This window comes from Martes martes (genome assembly GCF_963455335.1).
Source record: "Martes martes genome assembly, chromosome: 6".
NCBI lineage: Eukaryota > Metazoa > Chordata > Mammalia > Carnivora > Mustelidae > Martes > Martes martes.
The window spans coordinates 56,562,345-56,583,425 of NC_137893.1; the positions used below are offsets into that span (position 1 = coordinate 56,562,345).

The 21,081-nt window shown below is 36.4% G+C and overlaps 1 protein-coding gene across 3 annotated transcripts in view; it reads right to left on the reverse strand.

Annotated features, from left to right (window-relative positions):
• Positions 1 to 21,081, reverse strand: part of GRM1 (glutamate metabotropic receptor 1) — a gene marked incomplete at both ends in the record, with an annotated part of 416,726 nt that overhangs the window by 274,238 nt on the left and 121,407 nt on the right. For all 3 annotated transcript variants that reach the window (XM_080807035.1, XM_080807036.1, XM_080807037.1), the window contains one exon: positions 11,445 to 11,694. In XM_080807035.1, coding sequence (XP_080663161.1) covers positions 11,445 to 11,694 — 250 coding nt within the window. The remainder of the gene's footprint in view (positions 1 to 11,444; positions 11,695 to 21,081) is intronic.

Here is a 21,081-nt window from a genome sequence, read left to right on the forward strand (position 1 = left end):
TCTCTAGCTATGGAAGGCCTAGATGGCATCTTCTCCCAACAGAAGGTTGTTTCATCTACATTGAAAATCTATTGTTTAAGGTAGCCACCTTCAACACGATCTTAGCTAGATCTTCTGAATAACTTGCTGCAGCTTCTACAGTACAAGCACTTACTGTACTTCTAAGTACAAGCACTTACTGCTTCACCTTGCAGTTTTATGATATGGATATGTTTTCTTTCCTTAAACCTCATGAACCTACCCCTGCTGGCTTCAAACTCTTCTTTTGCAGCTTTGCCATCTGCTAAGCTTTCACAGATTTGAAGAAAGTCAGGGTCATCCTCTGGATTAGGCCTAACATAATGTTATAGCTTGTTTGATCTTCTATTCAGACCACTAAAACATTCTCCACATAAGCAAAAGGACTGCTTCACTTTCTTATTATTTGTATGTTCACTGAATTACTATTTTTAATTTCCTTCAGGAATTTTTACTTTGCATTCACAACTTTGCTATCTGTTTGGTACAAGAGGCCAAGCATTTGGCCTATTTCAGCTTTTGACATGCTCACTAAGCTTCATCATTTCTATCTTTTGACTGAATGTAAAAGTCCTCTGGCCTAAAGACTTACAGGCCATTACAGGGTTCTTAATTGGCTTAATTTTCAATATAAAGCACTATTCCCTGTGCCTCCAACAATAGGGAGGCCTGAAGGAACAAGACAGGAGAGGAGAATGGTTGGTCAGTGAGCAGTCAGAATACATACATTTATCAATTTAGTTTTCTCATAAATATATGTGATTTGTATTGCCCCCAAACAATGACAGTGGTAACATCGAAGACTACTGATCTCAGATCACCATAACAAATCTAATGATAATTAAAAGTTTGAAATATTGTGAGAATTATGAAAATGTGACACAGAGATACAAAGTGAGCAAACACAATTGGAAAATGACGTTACAGACTTGCTCATTGCAAGGTTGCCACCAGCCTTCAATTTACAAAAAATGCAATATCTGTGAAGTGTAATAAAGAGAAATGCAATAAAATGAGGTGTGCCTGTACTTTGTTACTGAGACATTTTTTGCAATTCTGGCTCCCTTGAGTTTTTAGCTAGGTTTGCAATCCTTAAAGGATTGGCTAGAGTGAGTTTTAATAACTATACAATGTGCTACATTTGGTGAGGAAGGAAGAAAAAAATACACCTGTTTATCTCCTCATTAGAGAGGAATGCCAAACCTAGACAGCCTTTAGGTTATACTCCCTACTTATTGTGTAGTGTTTCCATAAATCTCTGAAACTGCGTCTACAATTTGAAAAATTGCCTATGGTAATTTCTTGGAAGTACACTTTTGAAGAAAGAAAATTATTACTATGAAAAAAGTGTAAAAAGGAATGTTCAAAGCATGCTTTTTTTCCAGTCTTCAATGTTATTTTAAAAAGATATAGAAACCAAGCTCATCTCTAAGAGACATCAGATAAAAAGCAAAGATCCAAATTCTCCCAATATGAGAACACACCAGACATTGACTGTAGCTACAACTAGGGCTCTGGGTAAGTACCTCAGGAAAAAAACATAAATTTCTTTTGTGCAAATGTCAGCGTTCCACAATATATAGCTAAAACTCTGGAATAATCATTCAATGAGAAGAGGTTATTGATTTTTTACTCTCTAGAATAGTTAAAGCAGTAACCACAGTTATTTTACTATCCATTAAAATTATAATAAAGAGAAATGGGACAGGATTAGGGTTACCAAGAGTTAAGGCCTTTCCAGTAGAACACTGGAACACCCCCTCCCCCAACACTTTCATCTCCTCTGGTCAGAACAAGAAATGAGCTCATATGAGAAATAATGGTGGCCAAAAGGCAGCTAGGTGACATATCCAAAGTGCTGAAATAAGAAGCTGTTGACCAAATATCTTATATCCAGCAAAACCATTTTTCAAAAATGAAAGTGAAATAAAGATATTCCCAGATAAGCAAACACTGAGTAAATTCACTCCTGGAAGGCCTACCCCCTCCAAAATAAATAAATAAATAAATAAATAGGTAGATTAAATATTAAAGGAAATAATTTAGGCTTAAAGCAAGTTACCCAAGATGGAAATTCAAAACACACACACACACACACATCCCCGCATAGGTAAAAGTAGTCAAGTAATTATAAAAGATAGTATAAACGCATATTTCTTCTTCTTTCTATACTTCAATGATTTAAAAGCAATTGTATAAAACAACATGCATATAATTTTATTTGGGGACCTATAAAATAGGGAAATGGAATTTATTTGACAATAGCACAAAGGTGGTAGGTAGGAACAAAGTGTATCTGGTATATAAATGACACCAGGGGTAACTTGCATCCATAGGGAAAAAAATGTAGAGAATCTGAAATAGTAAATCTAATGGCAAATATAAAAATCCCAACAAATAATACACTTATTCCCTTCTGTCTTGTCAGCTTCTGTAATAGGTATAACTTCTAAAACAATAACTATGACAATGTATTACTAAGTTTTTAATATGTATAAATGTAATGTGTAACAACAGCATAAGAAGAAAATTGGATTTACACAAAGGAACAGAAAAGTAATTATATAGGTAATTAAAGAAAGTGATTTTTTCTCATTTTTAGTTTCTTAAACAGACAATTGACTAAGCAAAAATAAGTATATTTTACACTTTATAACAGAATTAGAAGTAAAATATACAATAATAATAGAACATACATCAAGAGGGAGAATTAGAAATATATTGCTATAGCACTGCCTATATGTAATATGGTATAATATTCTTGGAGTGTGGATATTAATAACTTAAAGAAACATATTACAGGCCCCAGATCAACTATTCATAAAATAATAAAGAATTATAGTAAGTCAAAGGTAAAGATAAAATGGAACATTAAAAATATTTAATTAATATACATACATATATACACCATTGTTTTCAACAAATGGTAGGCTATTTTAATGGGGAAATGATAGTCTTTTCAACAAAGCAGTTCTGGAACAACTGGATATTTTAGGTCAGAAAAAGAGTATTCACCCTTATCTCACAACATGTATGAAAACTAATTCCAAATATATAACTTAATCATATATCTAAATATAGAAGGAAACACTATAAAACTTCTACAAAAACTATTTGTGATGTTGGAGTAGGTAAAGCTATCTTTGATAGAACACAATGAACATAAGTCATAAAAGAAGAAATTAATAACTGGACTTTCAAAATTTAAACCATCCTATCATCCAATGATCCTGTTAACAAAATCAAATTTCAGACACATACTAAGAGAAAATATATGCTATATATGTATATTATAAATGATTTGGGTCCAGTAATTACAAAGAACTTTTACAACTTCATAATAAGACTAACAACCTGATAACAAGATGAACACATATGTCTACAAAAGATTTCACCAAAAAAGATATTAAAATGGCAAATAAGCACATAAAAATATTCAACTTTATTAGTCATTATGAAAATGCAAATTAAAACCACAAAGAGATGCCACTGCCCACCCACCAGAATAGCTAAAAGTAAAAAGACTGACAATACTATTTTGGTGAAGATGTAAAGGAATTAGAACTTTCATACACACTGGTGGAAGTGCAAAATTGTACTGCCACTTCAGAAAATAATTTGGCATTTTCTTATAAAGAAACTTATAAAGTGAAATATAGACTTACCATGTGACCCATAATCTCACCCCTAGATATTTCTTTAAGAACATTAAACATATATGTCCACACGAAGACTTATACATGGATGTTTATAGCTGCATTATTTATTATAGTCAAAACTGGAAATGACCCAAATGTTCATCGAAAGGAGAATGGATAAGCAAATTGAAGCATATCTATGCCATAGAATGCTACTCAGCAATAAAGAAGCAACTAATATGTACAACTGCATGGGTATATCTAAAAACACTTTGCCAATTAAAAGAAGTCAGACATAAAAGACTCCATTCCATATGATTTCCTTTATACAACATTCTAGAAAAGGAAAAGTGTAAGGACAGAAAGCCGATCAGTTGTTGCCTGTGTCCAGAGGTTGGAGAGGAATGCTGGCCAAGGGGCATTAAGGAATAGTCTATACTGTGATTTACATAGTTATAGTGCTTACATTACCGTTTAGAATTGCCAAAACTCATCAAATGAAACACTTAAAATTTTTGAATTTCAATAATGCTGATTGGAAATGTACATACTCTTCAATCCATCCCCAAACATACTAAAATAGAATCTGAAGAAGGTGGAGCCTAGGAACTGATGTTTTTATGGTTTATGTATTAGACAGACAAGCAGCTGATGAGCAGCTCAGTCATCAGACCCCAATTCCACAATCAGCAAGAAATAGTAGTTTATTGCTCAGAGATGACTGGACTAATCTGCCACGTGCTTAAATGCTTCCTACTCTGCATCTTGATTAGTCAGAAAACTAGGACATGATTATGCTTTCACAGGACAGGTCAACAGGCCAGTCTGGGCATCAGGAGAAGGTAGAAATATAAAAAATAACAGAGCTTCAAATAGTGTTTATTACTATTACTGCGACTACTACTGTCAATATTATTATTATTTACTACTTTCAGATATATCTTTACTTTTGAAAGAAAATCTTGAAGGCAAATAAATTTCAAGAATTAAAAACAAACAAACAAACAAACAAAAACAGAGCCAAAGTGGCAGAATAACAGGCAGTAGAGTTAAACCTCATTTCATTTGTCCTTTCAAATATGTCCTGAAAGCAATTCATTCATAGTGATTGCCACCTGGGTGCAAAGCATAGATGTAGGCATCAGAGGGTAATGGTTCTGAAACTTAACTCATCTTCAGTCTTTAAAAAAAGAAGATCCAGGGGTGCCTGGGTGGCTCAGTGGGTTAAAGCCCCTGCCTTCGTCTCAGGTCATGATCCTAGGGTCCTGGGATCGAGTCCAGCATCAGGCTCTCTGTTTCAGCAGAGAGCCTGCTTCCCCCTCTCTGTCTCTGCCTGCCTCTCTGCCTACTTGTGCTCTCTGTCTGTCAAATAAATAAATTAAAAAAAAAAAAAAAAGATCCAAAGTCCTTCACCAAGAAGCTCTATTGATGGCCTGGGGTGGGATCCAAGAATCTGCATTTTTAAGTGCTCCTGCTTCTTCTGTTGTGCAGTCAGGTTGCAAACAGACTATCATATGAATTACAAGAAGTGTATTAAGACAAATTCCCTGTTGTCTTCAATCAGCCTCAAATACAAACTAAACTAAATCCATAATGACTTCCTTTTTCAACCATTCAAATTGAGCCAGTGCCTTATAAATACAAAGGGCACCCAACACCCTTCACTGTTTCTAGTATCCAAAAGGCAAGTAGAGACCACAATATTAGTCTTTCAGTTTTCAGATGTCCATTATCTGAAACATAGAGAAGAGTTATTAAAAAACAAATCAGCCTCCCAATTATTGTGAAAATCCTGAGCATTTCTGTGGCTGAGATCTATGCTCAAAATACTTGTCAGTAGCCTACAAATAGTATTTATTCTCCAGCATACTCTAAACTAAATCCCATCTCCTTCCCTTGAACACATTTTTTCAGTCTTTTTCTAGCAGTGTATTCTTCCACAAAGCACTCATTAATCTGCCCGTGGAGGCATGTTTTAAGGAAGGGATCACCTGTCAGCAGGTTAGCAATCATTTTCTGCCCTTGGGAACTTAGAGAAGGCCAGGTTATATATCTGTAAGTTGAACCATCATGCATCTGAAAATGCTCATCAGCCTCTTGATTTTAATCCATTTTGGTGGAGGTCACACTTCACTGAAAATCCATATTTACTTTGTAATATATAACCTTTGCAATTTTGTTTGAAGGCTGAAAACTTTAGGTATTTCCCCCATTTTTTTCCACGGCAGAAAAATGGTATCTAAAATAATGCATTTTTCATTAAAAAAAAATAAAGCATGTGAACATAACACCATGGTATATCATCTTGTTCAAGGGTATCAAGGTCACTTCCAAATATGTGTTATTGGAAGAAAAAGACAAAAAGATTGCCTTGTAAAAAGCAAGAAACTAAAAATAAAAAACAGGTATTTCCTTTGTTTTAAAATGAAACTGTTGACAAGACTATTGATAAGAGAAGAAACAACAAATATTGGAGAGGTTGTGGAGAAAGGGGAAGCCTCTTACACTGTTGGTGGGAATGCAAGTTGGTATAGCCACTTTGGAAAACAGTGTGGATGTTCCTTAAAAAGTTAAGAAGAGAGCTACCCTATGACCTGGCAATTGCACTACTGGGTATTTACCCTAAAGATACAGATGTAGTGCAAAGAAGGGCCATATGCACCCCAATGTTCATAACAGCAATGTCCACAACAGCCAAACTGTGGAAGGAGCCGAGATGCCCTCCAACAGATGAATGGATAAAGAAGATGTGGTCCATATATACAATGGAATATTACCCAGCTATCAGAAAGGATGAATACCCAACATTTGCATCAACATGGATGGAACTGGAGGAGATTATGCTAAGTGAAATGAGTCAAACAGAGAAAGACAATTACCATATGGTTTCACTTATCTATGGGACATAAGGAATAGCATGGAGGACATTAGGAGAAGGAAGGGGAAAATGAAGACGAGGAAATCACAGGGGGAGATGAACCACGAGAGACTATGGACTCTGGGAATCAATCAGAGGGTTTTAAGGGGGGGGGCAGTGAGGGGATGGGTGAGCCCAGTGATGGGTATTAAGAAGGGCATGTATTACATGGAGAACTGGGTGTTATACACAAACAATGAATCATGGAACACTACATCAAAAACTAATGATGTACTGTATAGTGACTAACATAACATAATAAAAACTTATTAAAAATAAAAAATAAAATAAATAAAATTACAGTAGCCTTCTTTCCAGAAAAAGCAATTGCTCCTTTTCAGCCATTAAAAAAAAAAAAAATGCTTAATGTTGTTTGTTGTGCTTTCAACTTAAAAACCATGGTGTCAGTGTTTTCGTGGATCAAGTTTTAGAAGGAATTTCTCTGCAGTGACAGATAATGGAAAGTGGGTCTAGTGGGTTAGAAGATAAGAGTTGGGAGAGATGATAGATTAAACAGCACACACCAATAAGGGATAGGCATTTGAAATGTAAAGACTCTATATTTAAAGTTTAATTGGCCAGGATATAGTAGGGAGATGGGGCAAAATGAAAGGTTATTGACTTCATGGTCTTTACTGGATATTTCTTTTGTATAGTGGAGAAATTAGAAGATGAGGTCATAATCCAAATAAAGGAGGCTAGGAAATATACAGTTAAATATGGCATACCCAAGATATTTAACCAAAGGCTCCTAAGAAGATAGAATATAAACCTGCTGTAAGGGCTTCCTAAGATGAGGAAAACAGGGTGGGTAAGACTATGGAGTCTCATGTTATGATGAAAAATAATCAACTTGAAACAAATGGTCCCTTTATTGAATTATCACACAAAACACTTAATACTAGGAGAAAAAGGGGATTCAAAGAAGTAGAGAATAATTACAAATGTAAAACTTTTTTACAGAGATACTTCAGTTGATTTTCCCAAAGAAGGTGAATCTAAACAACAAGATCTCGAGAAGAGAGAGCAAACTGAAAGGAAACTATGGGTAATGTTAATATCTCTTAAATAAAACAATCACAGCTTGACACAGTATAACTTCAAGATAAAGACCATGAATTCTGAAGCCAAACTGCTAGGTTCAAATCCCATCTCTGGCTTTATAGCACTTTCGACAAGTTTACTTCTCTATACATCAAAGTGGGAATAGTATTAGCACTTTCTCATCATACTGTTACAATAAGTTAAAGTATACAAAGTGCTTAGAACAGTGCCTGGCATATAGTAAGGCCCAAACAAATGTGTTCATCATCATCACCATCATATTAAAATTATAATTATAAATATGGTGAGCACAATTCTGAGAATCATGTCAAAAGAAGCATTTTCATAGAACCAAGATGGAACTTACTTTTTGCATAATGATTAACTTGTGGTTAGTTAACTTACTTGGTGACAATGTTCTGCCAATTTGCCCAAAGTCTAAGGTTTGATTTTCCTATGGGCCTGCTGGCTACATTCCATGGCCACATTAAGACACTAATACTGACCAGCTGTATTCAACAAATTCTCCTGGTTTTAATAAAGTGGTGGGTAATAAAATCTAAATAGATTAATATAAGTTCATGAATAACTTTAGAAAAAATGAATCTATAAATATGTTCATGTTGATAATACTTTTGTCATATGGTCTTAATAGGTGATAGGTTGTTAATTTTTGAAAAAAAAAAATAGACTCAGGACAAAAAGTGACTTAAGCAAGATCACATGATTATTTTGTGGCAGAGCTAGAAATCTCAGCCCATTTAACTTTTTGTTATTTTTTTCCATTATCCTATATTCATTAAATATAGAATTTTTGTATTATGTTTGAAAATTCCTACTTAAAAGTTCTATTTCTGTTATCATAGTTTATTATGTCATTATGAAAATGACATAATAAAACAGAGGTGGGATTTTAAGGCCATGGTAAGACTTCATTATGAAAAAAATGGGAAGACATTTTGAGGTATTAAGCACATAAAGAGTGACTTAAATTTTAAAAGATTTAAATTACCTGACTTAAATTTTAAAAGATCACTTTGCCTTAAGAATAGATGATGGGGATGTGGCAAGGGTCAATTAGGAGGATATTGCAATAACCCATGTGAGTGATGAATCTGCCTTGGACCAGGCTGGCTGCGACAAGAACAGCAATAAGTTGTCAAAGTCTGTATATGTTTGAATGGTGCCACCAACAACATTTCCTCTTATGTTCCTGTGAAGTATGAGAGAAAAGAGGAGTCGTGGGGGCAAGGGACTATAAATCTTCATTCAGGAAGTTCTAGTATTTTTAAAATTAAGTATCTTTTGCTGCAATCTAAACCATGACTTACTTATCTTCCCCTCTATGAAAAGAGGTCCATCACCATCTCCACAATGTCCTCTGGTAAATCTGGCAGCAGCCAGAAATAGACCATGTGCTGTGAAAGAAACCAAACAATGGCTCCTGACCTCAAAAGAATATCATCATTTAGTAAATGAAACCCCTTCAAGTAGGAGGGAAATATGCTGAATATGCAGCTAGAAGTTGCAACTTGATGTTAAACTATAACCCTTCTGAACATGCCTGCAGAAATGAGAGAATCAGGCCCACCAAATGTCCATTGCCATGAGTGACAGGAGAGTTTGGGGTAGAATTTATCCCTCAGAAAGTGGGAGAATCAAACATCTGAAGGGAAAGCTAATTCTAGGTATGGTATATTGTTATTACTTGGCTTGGTTCCCTGTTCAGCTCCCTACAGACTCATATCTGAACTGATATCTCTCCCAGGGAAGGGAAATAACTGTGAACCAAGAATGAGAAAAGGCCATTTTCCCCCTAATCCTCTAAGATATGAGAGCAACAGTCAATACCACTCTGATAGACCCTTGAAGAATACAGTCCAGAAAGGCAGAGAAGCAGCAAGTGTGGCACAGCTTTGGCATTTCAAGGGCTCCATGAATCACTGGCATAACTCCATAACCCCTGGTACAGGGAACCGCATCCTCAGAAGTCCAGGTGTTCACTGTCATGACAGTTACCTAGAATGTGTCAGTAGGACCCAGCAGAGGTAGGGCAGAGAAAGAGATGAATAGAAGAGGTAGATATCACATGTAGCTGAACTCTTCATGAGCAAACATGCATGAGACTCAGAAATATTTGCATGAGTTCAGCTGTATTGCAGGTAAGCAAGAACCAGAGAGGTAAGTTTATATTGCCATCTTTGTTCAGCTTTTAAATAATGATGATGGAATGAATCCTTTACACTCCAATTACTCACTGCAACATTTGTATAATTATATTTCACAATTAGGCATTCTGTAAATCCCAAAGTCTACATGTTTGCCACATCTCTTTAAGATCTTCAGAATCCAGGTAGATAGTGTCTTTATGGATATTAAAGAGAATGAATTCTGAAAAAAATAAGCAACTGTTCTCTTGAAAATGGTAAACATGAAAATATTTTTAAAATAAGTGCCCTTCATAAAATCAGTAATTTTACAAAATTAATAAAAAGGACTGAGTATCTGTAGGCCACCTGTTCTGATACATATATTACCAACCTTATTCTGCATAAAAGTTCAACAATGCTGCTTACCTCCTTTTCAGTCATAAAGGAAATAATATTCCTTTTTTAAATACTTGTTTTGAAGACTTGTTTTCTTAAGTGGCTTTACACAGCTGCATCGTGTTGAAGAAGCCAAAATGACATTTTGTGACAGTGTGCCAATTATACTTAAATTCAAAAATTTTCTTAATCTTGAATTATATTTTGATCTTGATTCCATATCTCCTCATGAGAGAGTACTTCTCTTTTATTTAGTTGTATATCCTACCTTCTTCTCTAAAGTCTTTGAAGTGTCCTGTACCTCTAGTTTCACATGATGATGAGATTAGTGTTACTACTATTGCAATCATTACCACAAGTTCAAGGACAGAGGGAAAGGTCTGGAGAGGATGTCCATACCATTACTACTCAGCTTCCTAGAGAAGAGGGCTAGTGTTTGAGGTATTTCAACAGGTGAGATTTAGATTTTATTCTAGCCAACAGAGGAGATAGAAAGAGAAAAAGCAATCTGGAAAATGAGTGTGACTGAGTCAGGGATCAGTGGAGGCTTTCATTTAGGTAAACTCAGTAGGTTCCTTGGAAAAATTTAGCAGTTGCTTTCTGCAATATTATAAGCAGGCAAATTAAACAAGACACCTGTTAGGTTAAAAACCAATGATACTGAAAATCTATTCCCACACAAGTATATATGATCTAGAAAGAAGAGCAGAGATTTTAGAAGCCACCACCTGCTATTTCAGGAGTCACATGCGGAAAGCATCACTCAGCCATCCCATGCATGTAAAGAGCACATTATCAAGTTCCACAGTTCCGCTGTATATTTTCACTTACATTTAATCAGCCTTTTAAATTTTGTGTCTTAATATATATTTCCATCTTCACTGCTACCCTCCATCCACCAATACTCCATTAAGATTCTTATGTTTAGGAAGTGTGAAGACATAAGTATGCGTGTGGTTTGGGGGCTGGGGGGTTGAAAGGGGCCAGAAGCACATGAAAAGAAAAATTCTTTAGAACAAAACATTCTGGCAATAACTTCCCACCTTTCTCTGAAATAGTCTCATCATCTTGTCATCAACTACTCTGTTCTCGTCTAGCAGAAAAATGATGATAGCCCCACTCTCCATGATCCAAAGTTAAGGTTCAGCCTAGCAGACCACATCTCACCCTCATTGGAGTCAGGAAATCCAGATTTGTGAGAGCAAGCATATGTGGGCCAAAGTGGGTGGGGTGTGTGTGTGTGTGTGAGAGAGAGAGAGAGAGAGAGAGATTGAAATTTACCTTCCAATGAGTGAGAACTCTCCCACGACGCCCAGGCGCCTCATGGCACTCAGGAGGCCTCGGACCGTCATACCTTCACAGAAGCAGACCACCACTCTGGCCTTGGGAAGCCTCTCCCGGAGCTTGCGCAGGAGTCGGTCAAAGCTCTTTTCCCCAGCATTGCTGTAGATTTTGTCTGAATGGGCGATACATAGGCCTTCCTGGGCAGCCAGCTCTTTGAAAGCATCCATTCCGCTCTCCCCATAATTCCCTGTCCAGAAACAATCAGCAGATGTTCAAGACAACCTGGGCAGCGCAGCACTTACAAGCTGGAATAAAGACTCATTAGTCACAAGGAATGGAAAGGACACAGTTGCCAAATAATTTGTAAATATAACTGGAACTGACGGAAGATATGGATGGATTCAAGAGAGTCATCAAATGCAATCAATTCACCAACACTGAGAAAATAATGAGAAACTATCTAACCACGGCATCCACAGTGAAACAAGTTTTGAGAAATGAAGGGCTACTGCCCTATTTTACAACAGTGATCAGTAAGGGTTGTCACAGATTTTAGCAACGTGGGAGAGATCAGCACAGTGAGGGTAGGAGGTCAACCAGCACAATGAGACGGCATCTCCATTTGAGGGCTCACTCTTGCTGGCTGCCAGCTAAGAGGCAGACACTCACCATAGTAGCAAACCCTGCTATATACTTCATGAAGAGTAGGCTAAACAAATGGAACACCTGGACTAGACAGAATAAGCAGACAAGAAGCTGCTACATGTTTTAGTCCGAATCCACCATCCTCTGATGGAGTGACAAAATTACGGGAGATTTTGGCTTTATGTTCTGATTTTTAATATCATTCTTACAATAAAATATAGTTTAAAAAAAACTAAGAACTCATAGGAATCAATGAAATAAAGCAAATATCACATTATGCCAGTTTCCCATTTCTCTATTTCACTGATGACTTTCGCCCCCATCCTAGTGTCCTCTATACTCTATTCCTTTCTCCAAATTTGGGGATTTTGACACCTGTGTAAATGATCCAACACCACGTCCTCCAAGATTCTCAACCCCCCTCCAACCAATGATTCTTCCTATAATCCACCTACTTCCAAATGTTTCTAATATCTCTGAATGTGGATGTCAAACATCCCAGTCTCTTTATTCCCTCTTGTCTTTCAAGCTCATATATTCTACTACCCCCACTTCAACATTTCTTCAACCATATCACAACCTCAAATCCATTCACCAACCCATCTTTCTTTCCATCCTCCCTCTCATTTGCCTCTTAGCCCAGCTCATATCTCACAGCCTGTCTGCATAATCACTCCCTTACAAATTCTTTAACTGCCTCTGCGTCCCTGACAAAACCCCAATGCTGGTTAAACTCAACCATTTACCTATTCCACACCTACTCCTGAGGACCTAAGTATGTCTAGAAAAAACTAAAAATCTTGATGACTGGTTTCATTAAAAATGAGCATTCTGCCAAAAGGGGCATTCAATAGCGCAAGGAAATAATACTACATCTCCTCCATAAATAAAATACTCTAACATGATTACTTCATCCTTACTCTTCCCCCCTTAAATCTCCAAATTACTGACCCCATCTCTGACCTTCATCTCAGCTGAGATCCTCATTTCATATTTCAATAAAGACACAGAAATAATCAGACACAAACTAACTTAGCCATACACCACATCTACAAAGCTTTCTTTGTTAGCACTTATTTCTCTGGCATTCCTCCTGTTGTAAATTTGAAGTGTTTCCACCTCAGGATAAAGCCAACTCCTACTTATAAACACTAGGTCTCATTGCTTTTTGTCTATTCAAGAACTTTCTCCTGCAATTGTCCCCTCTCTTTTGTGAAAATCGGTTTTTTCCTTCTAACGGTGTTAATAAAAATAAAAAATAAAAACCTTTGCACTCTTTTCCCCACTTAAGTTACTACCTCATTCACTAGTCCTATTCATAACAATGATAAATGCGGAGGTCAATGTGTTTGCTTCATCATCTCCCATTCTCTCCTTTACCACTCTTCCCATTACCTCAGAAACTTTTCCTGTTAAACTTTTCTCCTGTCAAGATCACCAAAAATTTCCCTGTTGCCTATTTCATGATGTTCTCTGTCTTCATCTTCATTAAGATGTTTAGGAACATGCTCAGTTGCACTCAATAGCTGATCACAGCCCCCTTGAAACACTTTATACTCTAAGTCGCTGTGACACACCTTCTCATAGTTTAGTCACTACTCACTGACTACTCCTCAAGGTATGTGCTAGATTTTTCCTCCTCTGCTCAACCTTGAATATTTTTATGCCGCAACCTGATCTCTTCTTCCATCTCTCCTCTCACCTTAAGTACACTCATTCAGGTACATTCCTTCAAACACCATTTGAATATTATAGTTGAATCCCAAATATTGGTCTTCGGACTAGATTGGCCTTTGGAGCAAAAGATTAGAATATTCAATTGCATTCTTAATATATCCATTTATAGACATCTCAGAAACTGAATTTTTTCCCTCTCCGTCTTGCAAACCTGCTCTTTTCAGACATCTGTGGTTAGTAAATAATGCCATTACCCACCACATTGCTCAGTAACAAATTTTCTCTCATTCCACAGACTCTAGCTCTCAAACATTTCTAAACCAGTCTATTCCATTTCAACCTCTGCCATCCTAAACCAAGTGTCTTGGGTAAGGTTTCCTAAAAACAGAGCTGAGATGAAGATTCTTGTTCAAGTTATTTGTTGAGAAGCGGAGCAAGAGAATCTGTTAAGGACAGGTGGGGAATGCTAAGTAGGAATGTCATCTCAGCTAGTGATTATTTAGCTTTAGCCTGATTCCATAAGGAACTGCTACAGCACAAACTGTAGCACAGTTAACCCCACCTTTAGGCAACAGAATCTGCTAGTCAATCAGTCATTGGCTAAGGTCCATAAGAAGGCAGGGGAGGTATAGCCTCCCAGGAAGGGGTCAGCTGAGATTTATAAAAGCCTACTTTCACAGTAGCTGAGAGTGTGGTACACAGGGCAGACAGGTTCTCTGAGCAGGCCATCAACAGCATCCTCTATTCTAAGTAACCATCAGTTCTTGCTGAGATAATTCCTCTAACCCCTGATTGTTCTCCCTGCTTCTACTCATTCCACACATAACAGAGTGACCAGTTAGGATGGAAATCAGAATGTATCACTCCTCTTCAAAAAGCTTCAATCACTTCCCAACACACTTGGAATGATACCAAAACTCCTTCCCCTGAATTACCAGCCTTTATATGGACTGAGCCTTCCAAATTCCCCAACCCCATCTCTGCCCGCTTTTTCTCCCCCACCTTCTCTAGACCCATAGCTGTCTTTCTATTCATAAACTACCTAACTCATTTATGCCTCTATATTAGCTGTTCGTATCACCTGAAAAGATGATCTTCTACAGATGGTCTTGTCAGTTTAGTCTCAATATAAATATCACCCTTTGTGAAAAACATTTCCTGATCAGTTTGTAACCCCCCAGCAGATCCTGATCATATCCCTTGATTTTATCTTAGAACATATGTCTGACACTTTTTCTTGTTAATTTTTCTCTTCCCCCTAGAACATAAGCTCCATGAGAACATCTTTTTATGACTTATCCAATGATGTATCCTTAAACCTTAGAATAGTCTGAATGTACAGTAAAAGTGCATTTGTTTTAACAGCACAATAAAGGAGAAAAGGTTATAAATAAGCAATTTAAACAAAATAAGTAAAAGTGGGAGTAAGATATGAAAAAATTACTGAATATCATTATCAAAAGAGTGCCATTAAAACCAGATAGTTTTTTTCACCTATCATAGTGCCAGAATTACAAAGATTAATAATATTTAATGCTGGCAAGACACAAATACATTTACTTTCCATGATAGTTATTCAAACTTTTAGTAGACAATGTGATATTACTTTTCAAAATTTTTGAGGTAAATATTAGTATATAATATATACAGTATATAATATGTACAGTAATAGTTAAGTCAAAATAATTGTAAAAGAATGTTATTATCTCCCCAAAAAAGGGCTTAGGACTTAAATCTTCTTTTTTAGTTTTGTTTTGTTTTTCATTTGAGAGAGAGCACGAAGTGTGGGTACAGGCAGAAGGACAAGCAGTCTCCCTGTTGAACAGAGAGCCCAATGTACGGCTAAGTCCTAGAACCCTGAGATCATGACCTGAGCTAAAGTCAGATGCTTAACTGACTGGGCCACCTAGGTCCCCCAAGACTTAAATCTGGACATCTATAAAAGTTTTGTGGGCACTGTAATGAAACCAAGTAATATTTTCCTATATTGTTGAAAAGAAAGCTTTCTCATTTCCTTTTTCATAACATTAATCAGTTAATGTATTTGCCTTTTAATTTATCCACCTTTAGTGGCCTAGTCCAGTCAAGTGAAGCCCAAATGGAAGCATTAATGTGTCACAAAATCCTCAGCTCCAAAGACTATGGAAATACATCATGGCTCAGACAAGAAGCTGTGACTGATTATAAAAGGAGAAAACTGCAGCTGGCAAGTGGATGCTCATCTGTCTGCAGAAGAAGGTTTGAGAAGGACATCAGATGCCACTTTCCCATAGTAAATGCATGTTCAAGAATCTTCAAGGTACACAGACATCACTAGCCAGCTCTCTTAGCAAAGGCACTATCAGTCTATCAGAAGATGGTGTTATGGGGCACCTGGGTGGCTCAGTGGATTAAAGCCTCTGCTTTCAGCTCAGGTCATGATCTCAGGGTCCTGGGATCGAGCCCCGCATCTGGCTCTCTGCTCAGCAGGGAGCCTGCTTCCCTTTCTCTCTCTCTGCCTGCCTCTCTGCCTACTTGTGATCTCTGTCGGATAAATAAATAAAATATTAAAAAAAAAAGAAGATGGTGTTATAAGGGCAGTAACTTTATTGCTAAAGTGCCATTCTTGGATTTCAATCACAGAAAATTATTCTACTTCCTTATCAAAATATATGCAGACTAACTGAGCAACAATGGTCTATGCATTCAAATAAGAAAATCTTTTTTATAAATCTGGTAAAGGCCTTAAATATACTCTGTCCAAACATCTCAGGTTACAGACAAGGAAACTGAACCATACAAGGGTGATGGCTCACCAATAAGCAAGAAGCTTATTTGTGTTAGAACTAGAGCAGTTTTAAATGACTTGAGTCCTAGGTTACTGCTAATTTTTCTTAATAGTCAAATCAATTAAATGTGTATGTTTTCATAATAAAAAATGTCTGTATAGGTAAATTGATTTCATGAAATATTTGGCCCCCTTTCTGTATTCATATTTTCTTATTTTGGATAGCAACTCTTCATTATAGAAATTTATAGCTGAATATCATGCATTGTGCCATATTTCAACTGCCCATTTTTCTCATGATGCCTAAAAGACATAAATTTCCACAAGAGCAGTTCTAATATAGGAAGAACAACAATAACTTGTACCTTTATAAATCTTTATAATTTAAAAATTACATTCATAAACATTTTCTTATTTGATCCTTAGAAGAGCCTTATTGTACTCATCATATTGATAATAGTGCTAGAAAAATATAAAACCACAAAATATGGGAAGAAAATTGCCACCAGGAAGTTTAAAATCATGTTACTTTCATTTGTAGCAACAGAACTAATGACATGACATGGACAACTTTAAGTATCTAATAAAGGTGCTATGGGTTAGGATTCAGGAAAAGCTGCCTAGAGACATGCCACTTGTTGGAAAGGTTATAGAGAAAAAGTAACCCCTGTACACTGTTGATGGGAACACAACTTGGTACAACCATTATGGAAAACAGTATGAGGTTCTTAAAAAAAATTTTTTTTAATAGAACTACCATACAATCCAACAGACGCATTACACAATACACAAAATCAGTATTTTGTATATCAGTATAATAATATTATTATTATTATCAGTATAATAATAAATCAGTATTTCAAGGAGATATCCTCACTCTCGTGTTCATGGCAGCATTATTCACAATAGTCAAGATAGGAAAACAACCTAAGTGTTCATCAATGGGATGAACAGATAAAGAAAATGTGGTCTACATATGCAATAGAATATTAGCCATAAAAAAAGAAGGAAATCCTGCCATTTGCAACAACATGGATAAACCTGGAGGACATTATCTGTCTGGTGAAATAAGCCAGACATAGAAAGACAAATACTGCAGGATCTTACTTATGTGTGGTATCTAAGGGAGTCAAACTCATAGAACCAGAGAGTGGAATGGCGGTTACCAGGGGTTGAGGATTCAAAAAGATGAGAAGATAGTGGTCAAAGGTTACAAAATTTCAGTTACAAGATGAATAAGCCTTGGGGATCTAATGTACAGCATGTTGACTATATATTATTATGTATAATATAGTTATTGATATATATTACATAGTTATTGATATATATTACATACTTGAAATTTGCTAAGAGAATAGATATGAAACATTCTTACTGCGTGCACACACACCTGACTATGTGAGGTAATGGCTGTGTGAATTAATTTGATAGTGGTAATCCTTTCACACAGTACATATACAATTTTGTCAGCTATACCTCAATACAGTTGGGTGGGTACATTTATTCTGGGTCTTAAAATATAAAAAGATTTTCCACAAATAGAAAATTAGGGGACAGGCACTCTTTGCCCCTCTACCAGGTGATGAGCAAACAATGCCAGACTGAAACTAAAATACTCAGCACTGAGTCTACCCTCTGCCTCCCTGCCCCCTTCCATTCTGCTGTGTAGGCCTCCTCTTGCCTTTCCTGACACTGAAGAATTTATTTAGATACTTCTGCATGCAACCCTGAAGGAAGCTGTGAATGTATAAAAAAACTGACTCTTAACAAAATTCTCAAAAAAAGGGGGGGGGCCATGTAATTGTAAACACTCAGACTTGATAGAAACCTGCATATTTTCATTCAATTAGCAAATAGTTTATTGAGTTCTCAACTTGAAAAACATCCTGGCTCTGCACTTATACAGAGTTGCCAAGAAATATTGGACATGGGCTCTGCCTTCAATTTGATAAATATTTACTTTGTGTCTGGCACTGTACTATGCACCTTAGCACGTTAATACATCACAACTCCATATAAAGGTTATAACTCCCCTTTTACAGATGAGGCCTAGAGGCTCTAACAGGTTAAGTAACTTGCCCTAGGTCATAGAATGGTGGATCTGGGATTTAACATCTAACTCAGAAGCTTTTGCTTATCACCATTTCGTACTGTTCCCACATGGACTTATGTATACTAGTGAGAGCATGACACAAGCACAGCAATGATAATAAGTTATAAATGCTACATGGGGAATGGAAACACCATAATACGAAGTTACAGAATAAGAAAGCAGAGATGATCAGAGAATGCCTCTTTGAAACACAGGAAGGCAACTGGACTTTGAAGAATGCAAGCAAGAGCTTACACTGGCATTCAGAGTGAAGGAGAGCAAAGGAGAACCCACAAAAAAAGATTTTTAGAGCCAAGGAGTAAGAATTCCCATTGGAGCAGAAGGTTCATGGTTTATAGAAGGACACACTATATAACAGATCCTTAGTGAAGCATCTGGCATACCACTACAAGATTTGCAACATGGAAATGTGCTATATGTTGCTGTGTTGTAACAGATTTTATAACAGACTTTATCACTGTTACAATGTTGCCTAAAACCTAAAGCGTGAGAGAGAAAGGGAAGAGTGGCATCTGACAAAGCCCCTAAAATATAATAATAAAATATGTTGAAAAATCTTTATTTCTATCTTATGTGACAAAATAAATTACAGAGTAAATCAAGATTTTCTATAAAACTAAGCTTCCAAACAAAACTTACGGGGAAATTTATGAGAGAGAACATTGGGTTTACAAAGAAATTCCCGTTGTTTGAAAATTAATTTTTAAAAAGAATTTATTTATTTATTTGTCAGAGAGTGAGAGAGCACAAGCAGAGGGAGTAGCAGGCGGAGGGAAAGGCAGGATCTCCACTGAGCAAGGAGCCCAATGTGGGACTCAATCCCAGGACCTGGGATCATGACCTGAGCCAAAAGTAGACACTTAACCCACTGAGTCACCCAGGCATCTCTTGAAAATTAATTTTAAAAAAACTTAAACATAATAGAACTAGATATTATTATCTATACAGAGCAAAGTTTAAAAAGGTACAGAGAACAGTAGTAAGAAACAGAACTAACTCAAGAGAAAAATAATGGCTATAACTTTGAATTTCCTAAGCTACATGTGATTTTAAATAAGTTATATATGACTATTATCCAAGCAAATCAATAGACATTCATTCATAAAAGATTGATTTGTAGTGGTTTTGTAACTAAGTTTCATTGAGCAAGCAAGCTATGGAATAAAATTGTCTTAGATTTCATAATCACCTGTATGAACTGCCACCATAGCAAAAAATAGCCAATGAAGACTAGTCCTTACATTGATCATTTTTTTCTTCTACTCTTAAAATACTGGGATTATATTCAAGAAACAATCTGAGCTCCATTTGGTGGCTGTAATAACATTTCAGCCATCATGTTGAACCAAGATCAAGCCCTGTTATTACATCTTCACAAATTATCCTGGTCAAACAAATACATTCAACATCGTTCATCCCTATTATATTTTTATCAGTTATATGAGGAAAATATTCATACAGGGAAAATATATAGATATTTCTTCACTCTCTTTAATGAAGAAATGCTTTTGCTTTGAAAACTCCACCAGTATTATGGTCTAGACTTCCTTAATCCCTGCTTTATTTCACGCTTACATACCTTACGTACCTTCCTTGGTATTCCATAGTAGTCTAAGGCTCTGGGATAATGAAATCCCTTGGGTTGCGAGACAGTCCCTGTCTGAGAGCTTGAAAATTGATTACTCAGACTTCTGGATAAATAAGATAATAACTCATTTTTAAAAGAATTATGATGAAAAAGTTGTTTTCACAGCACCTTCTGGAAACCCACTGCAATATTCAACAGCTATCACTATCAGGAAATCTTTCTTTTTGATGTAAACGTCTTACAATGAAATCTAAATTCATTCCCTCTTCATTTTTAGTGAAGAAAAATATCAGCTGGTTTGAACTTTTTTTTTTCTTTAAGTCTTTCTGGAAACACAAATTTAGTTTTCTCTTCTCCTAGAAAAATAATCCCTGCTACTTCTTTCCTGGCAACCTTTGGTTTGGTCCTCCCACTTCATACCTAAAAAATGTTATGGCTCTCATGCCTCCATCCCTATACCTGCAGTCCGCATTATGGGTCTGGTCAATCAGAAGTGAGTCATCACCTGCTTTAGGGGCAGTAAGGAAATTTATATGCAAGGTCAGTGCAGGAACTTCCTCACACGGAGCTTTGAAAGAAAAAGGGAATCATTTTTACCAGCAATTTCCCAGCCCCACCTCTAACAATCCCAGTTTGGGCAGGTATAGTTACAGCACCCAAGTGGAAGAAGGAAATTAACCAAAAAGTGACTGCCATCTCTATGCAATAGGATTGAGGCCAAGTAATCTTGCCCTTTTGCTATACCATGTTTTCAGGTATACATTACAGCTGAGTGAACAAGAGAATGAGCTTTGGAGGCAGATCAACCTGGTTTAAATCCTGGATCCTCAATAAGGAGTTATAT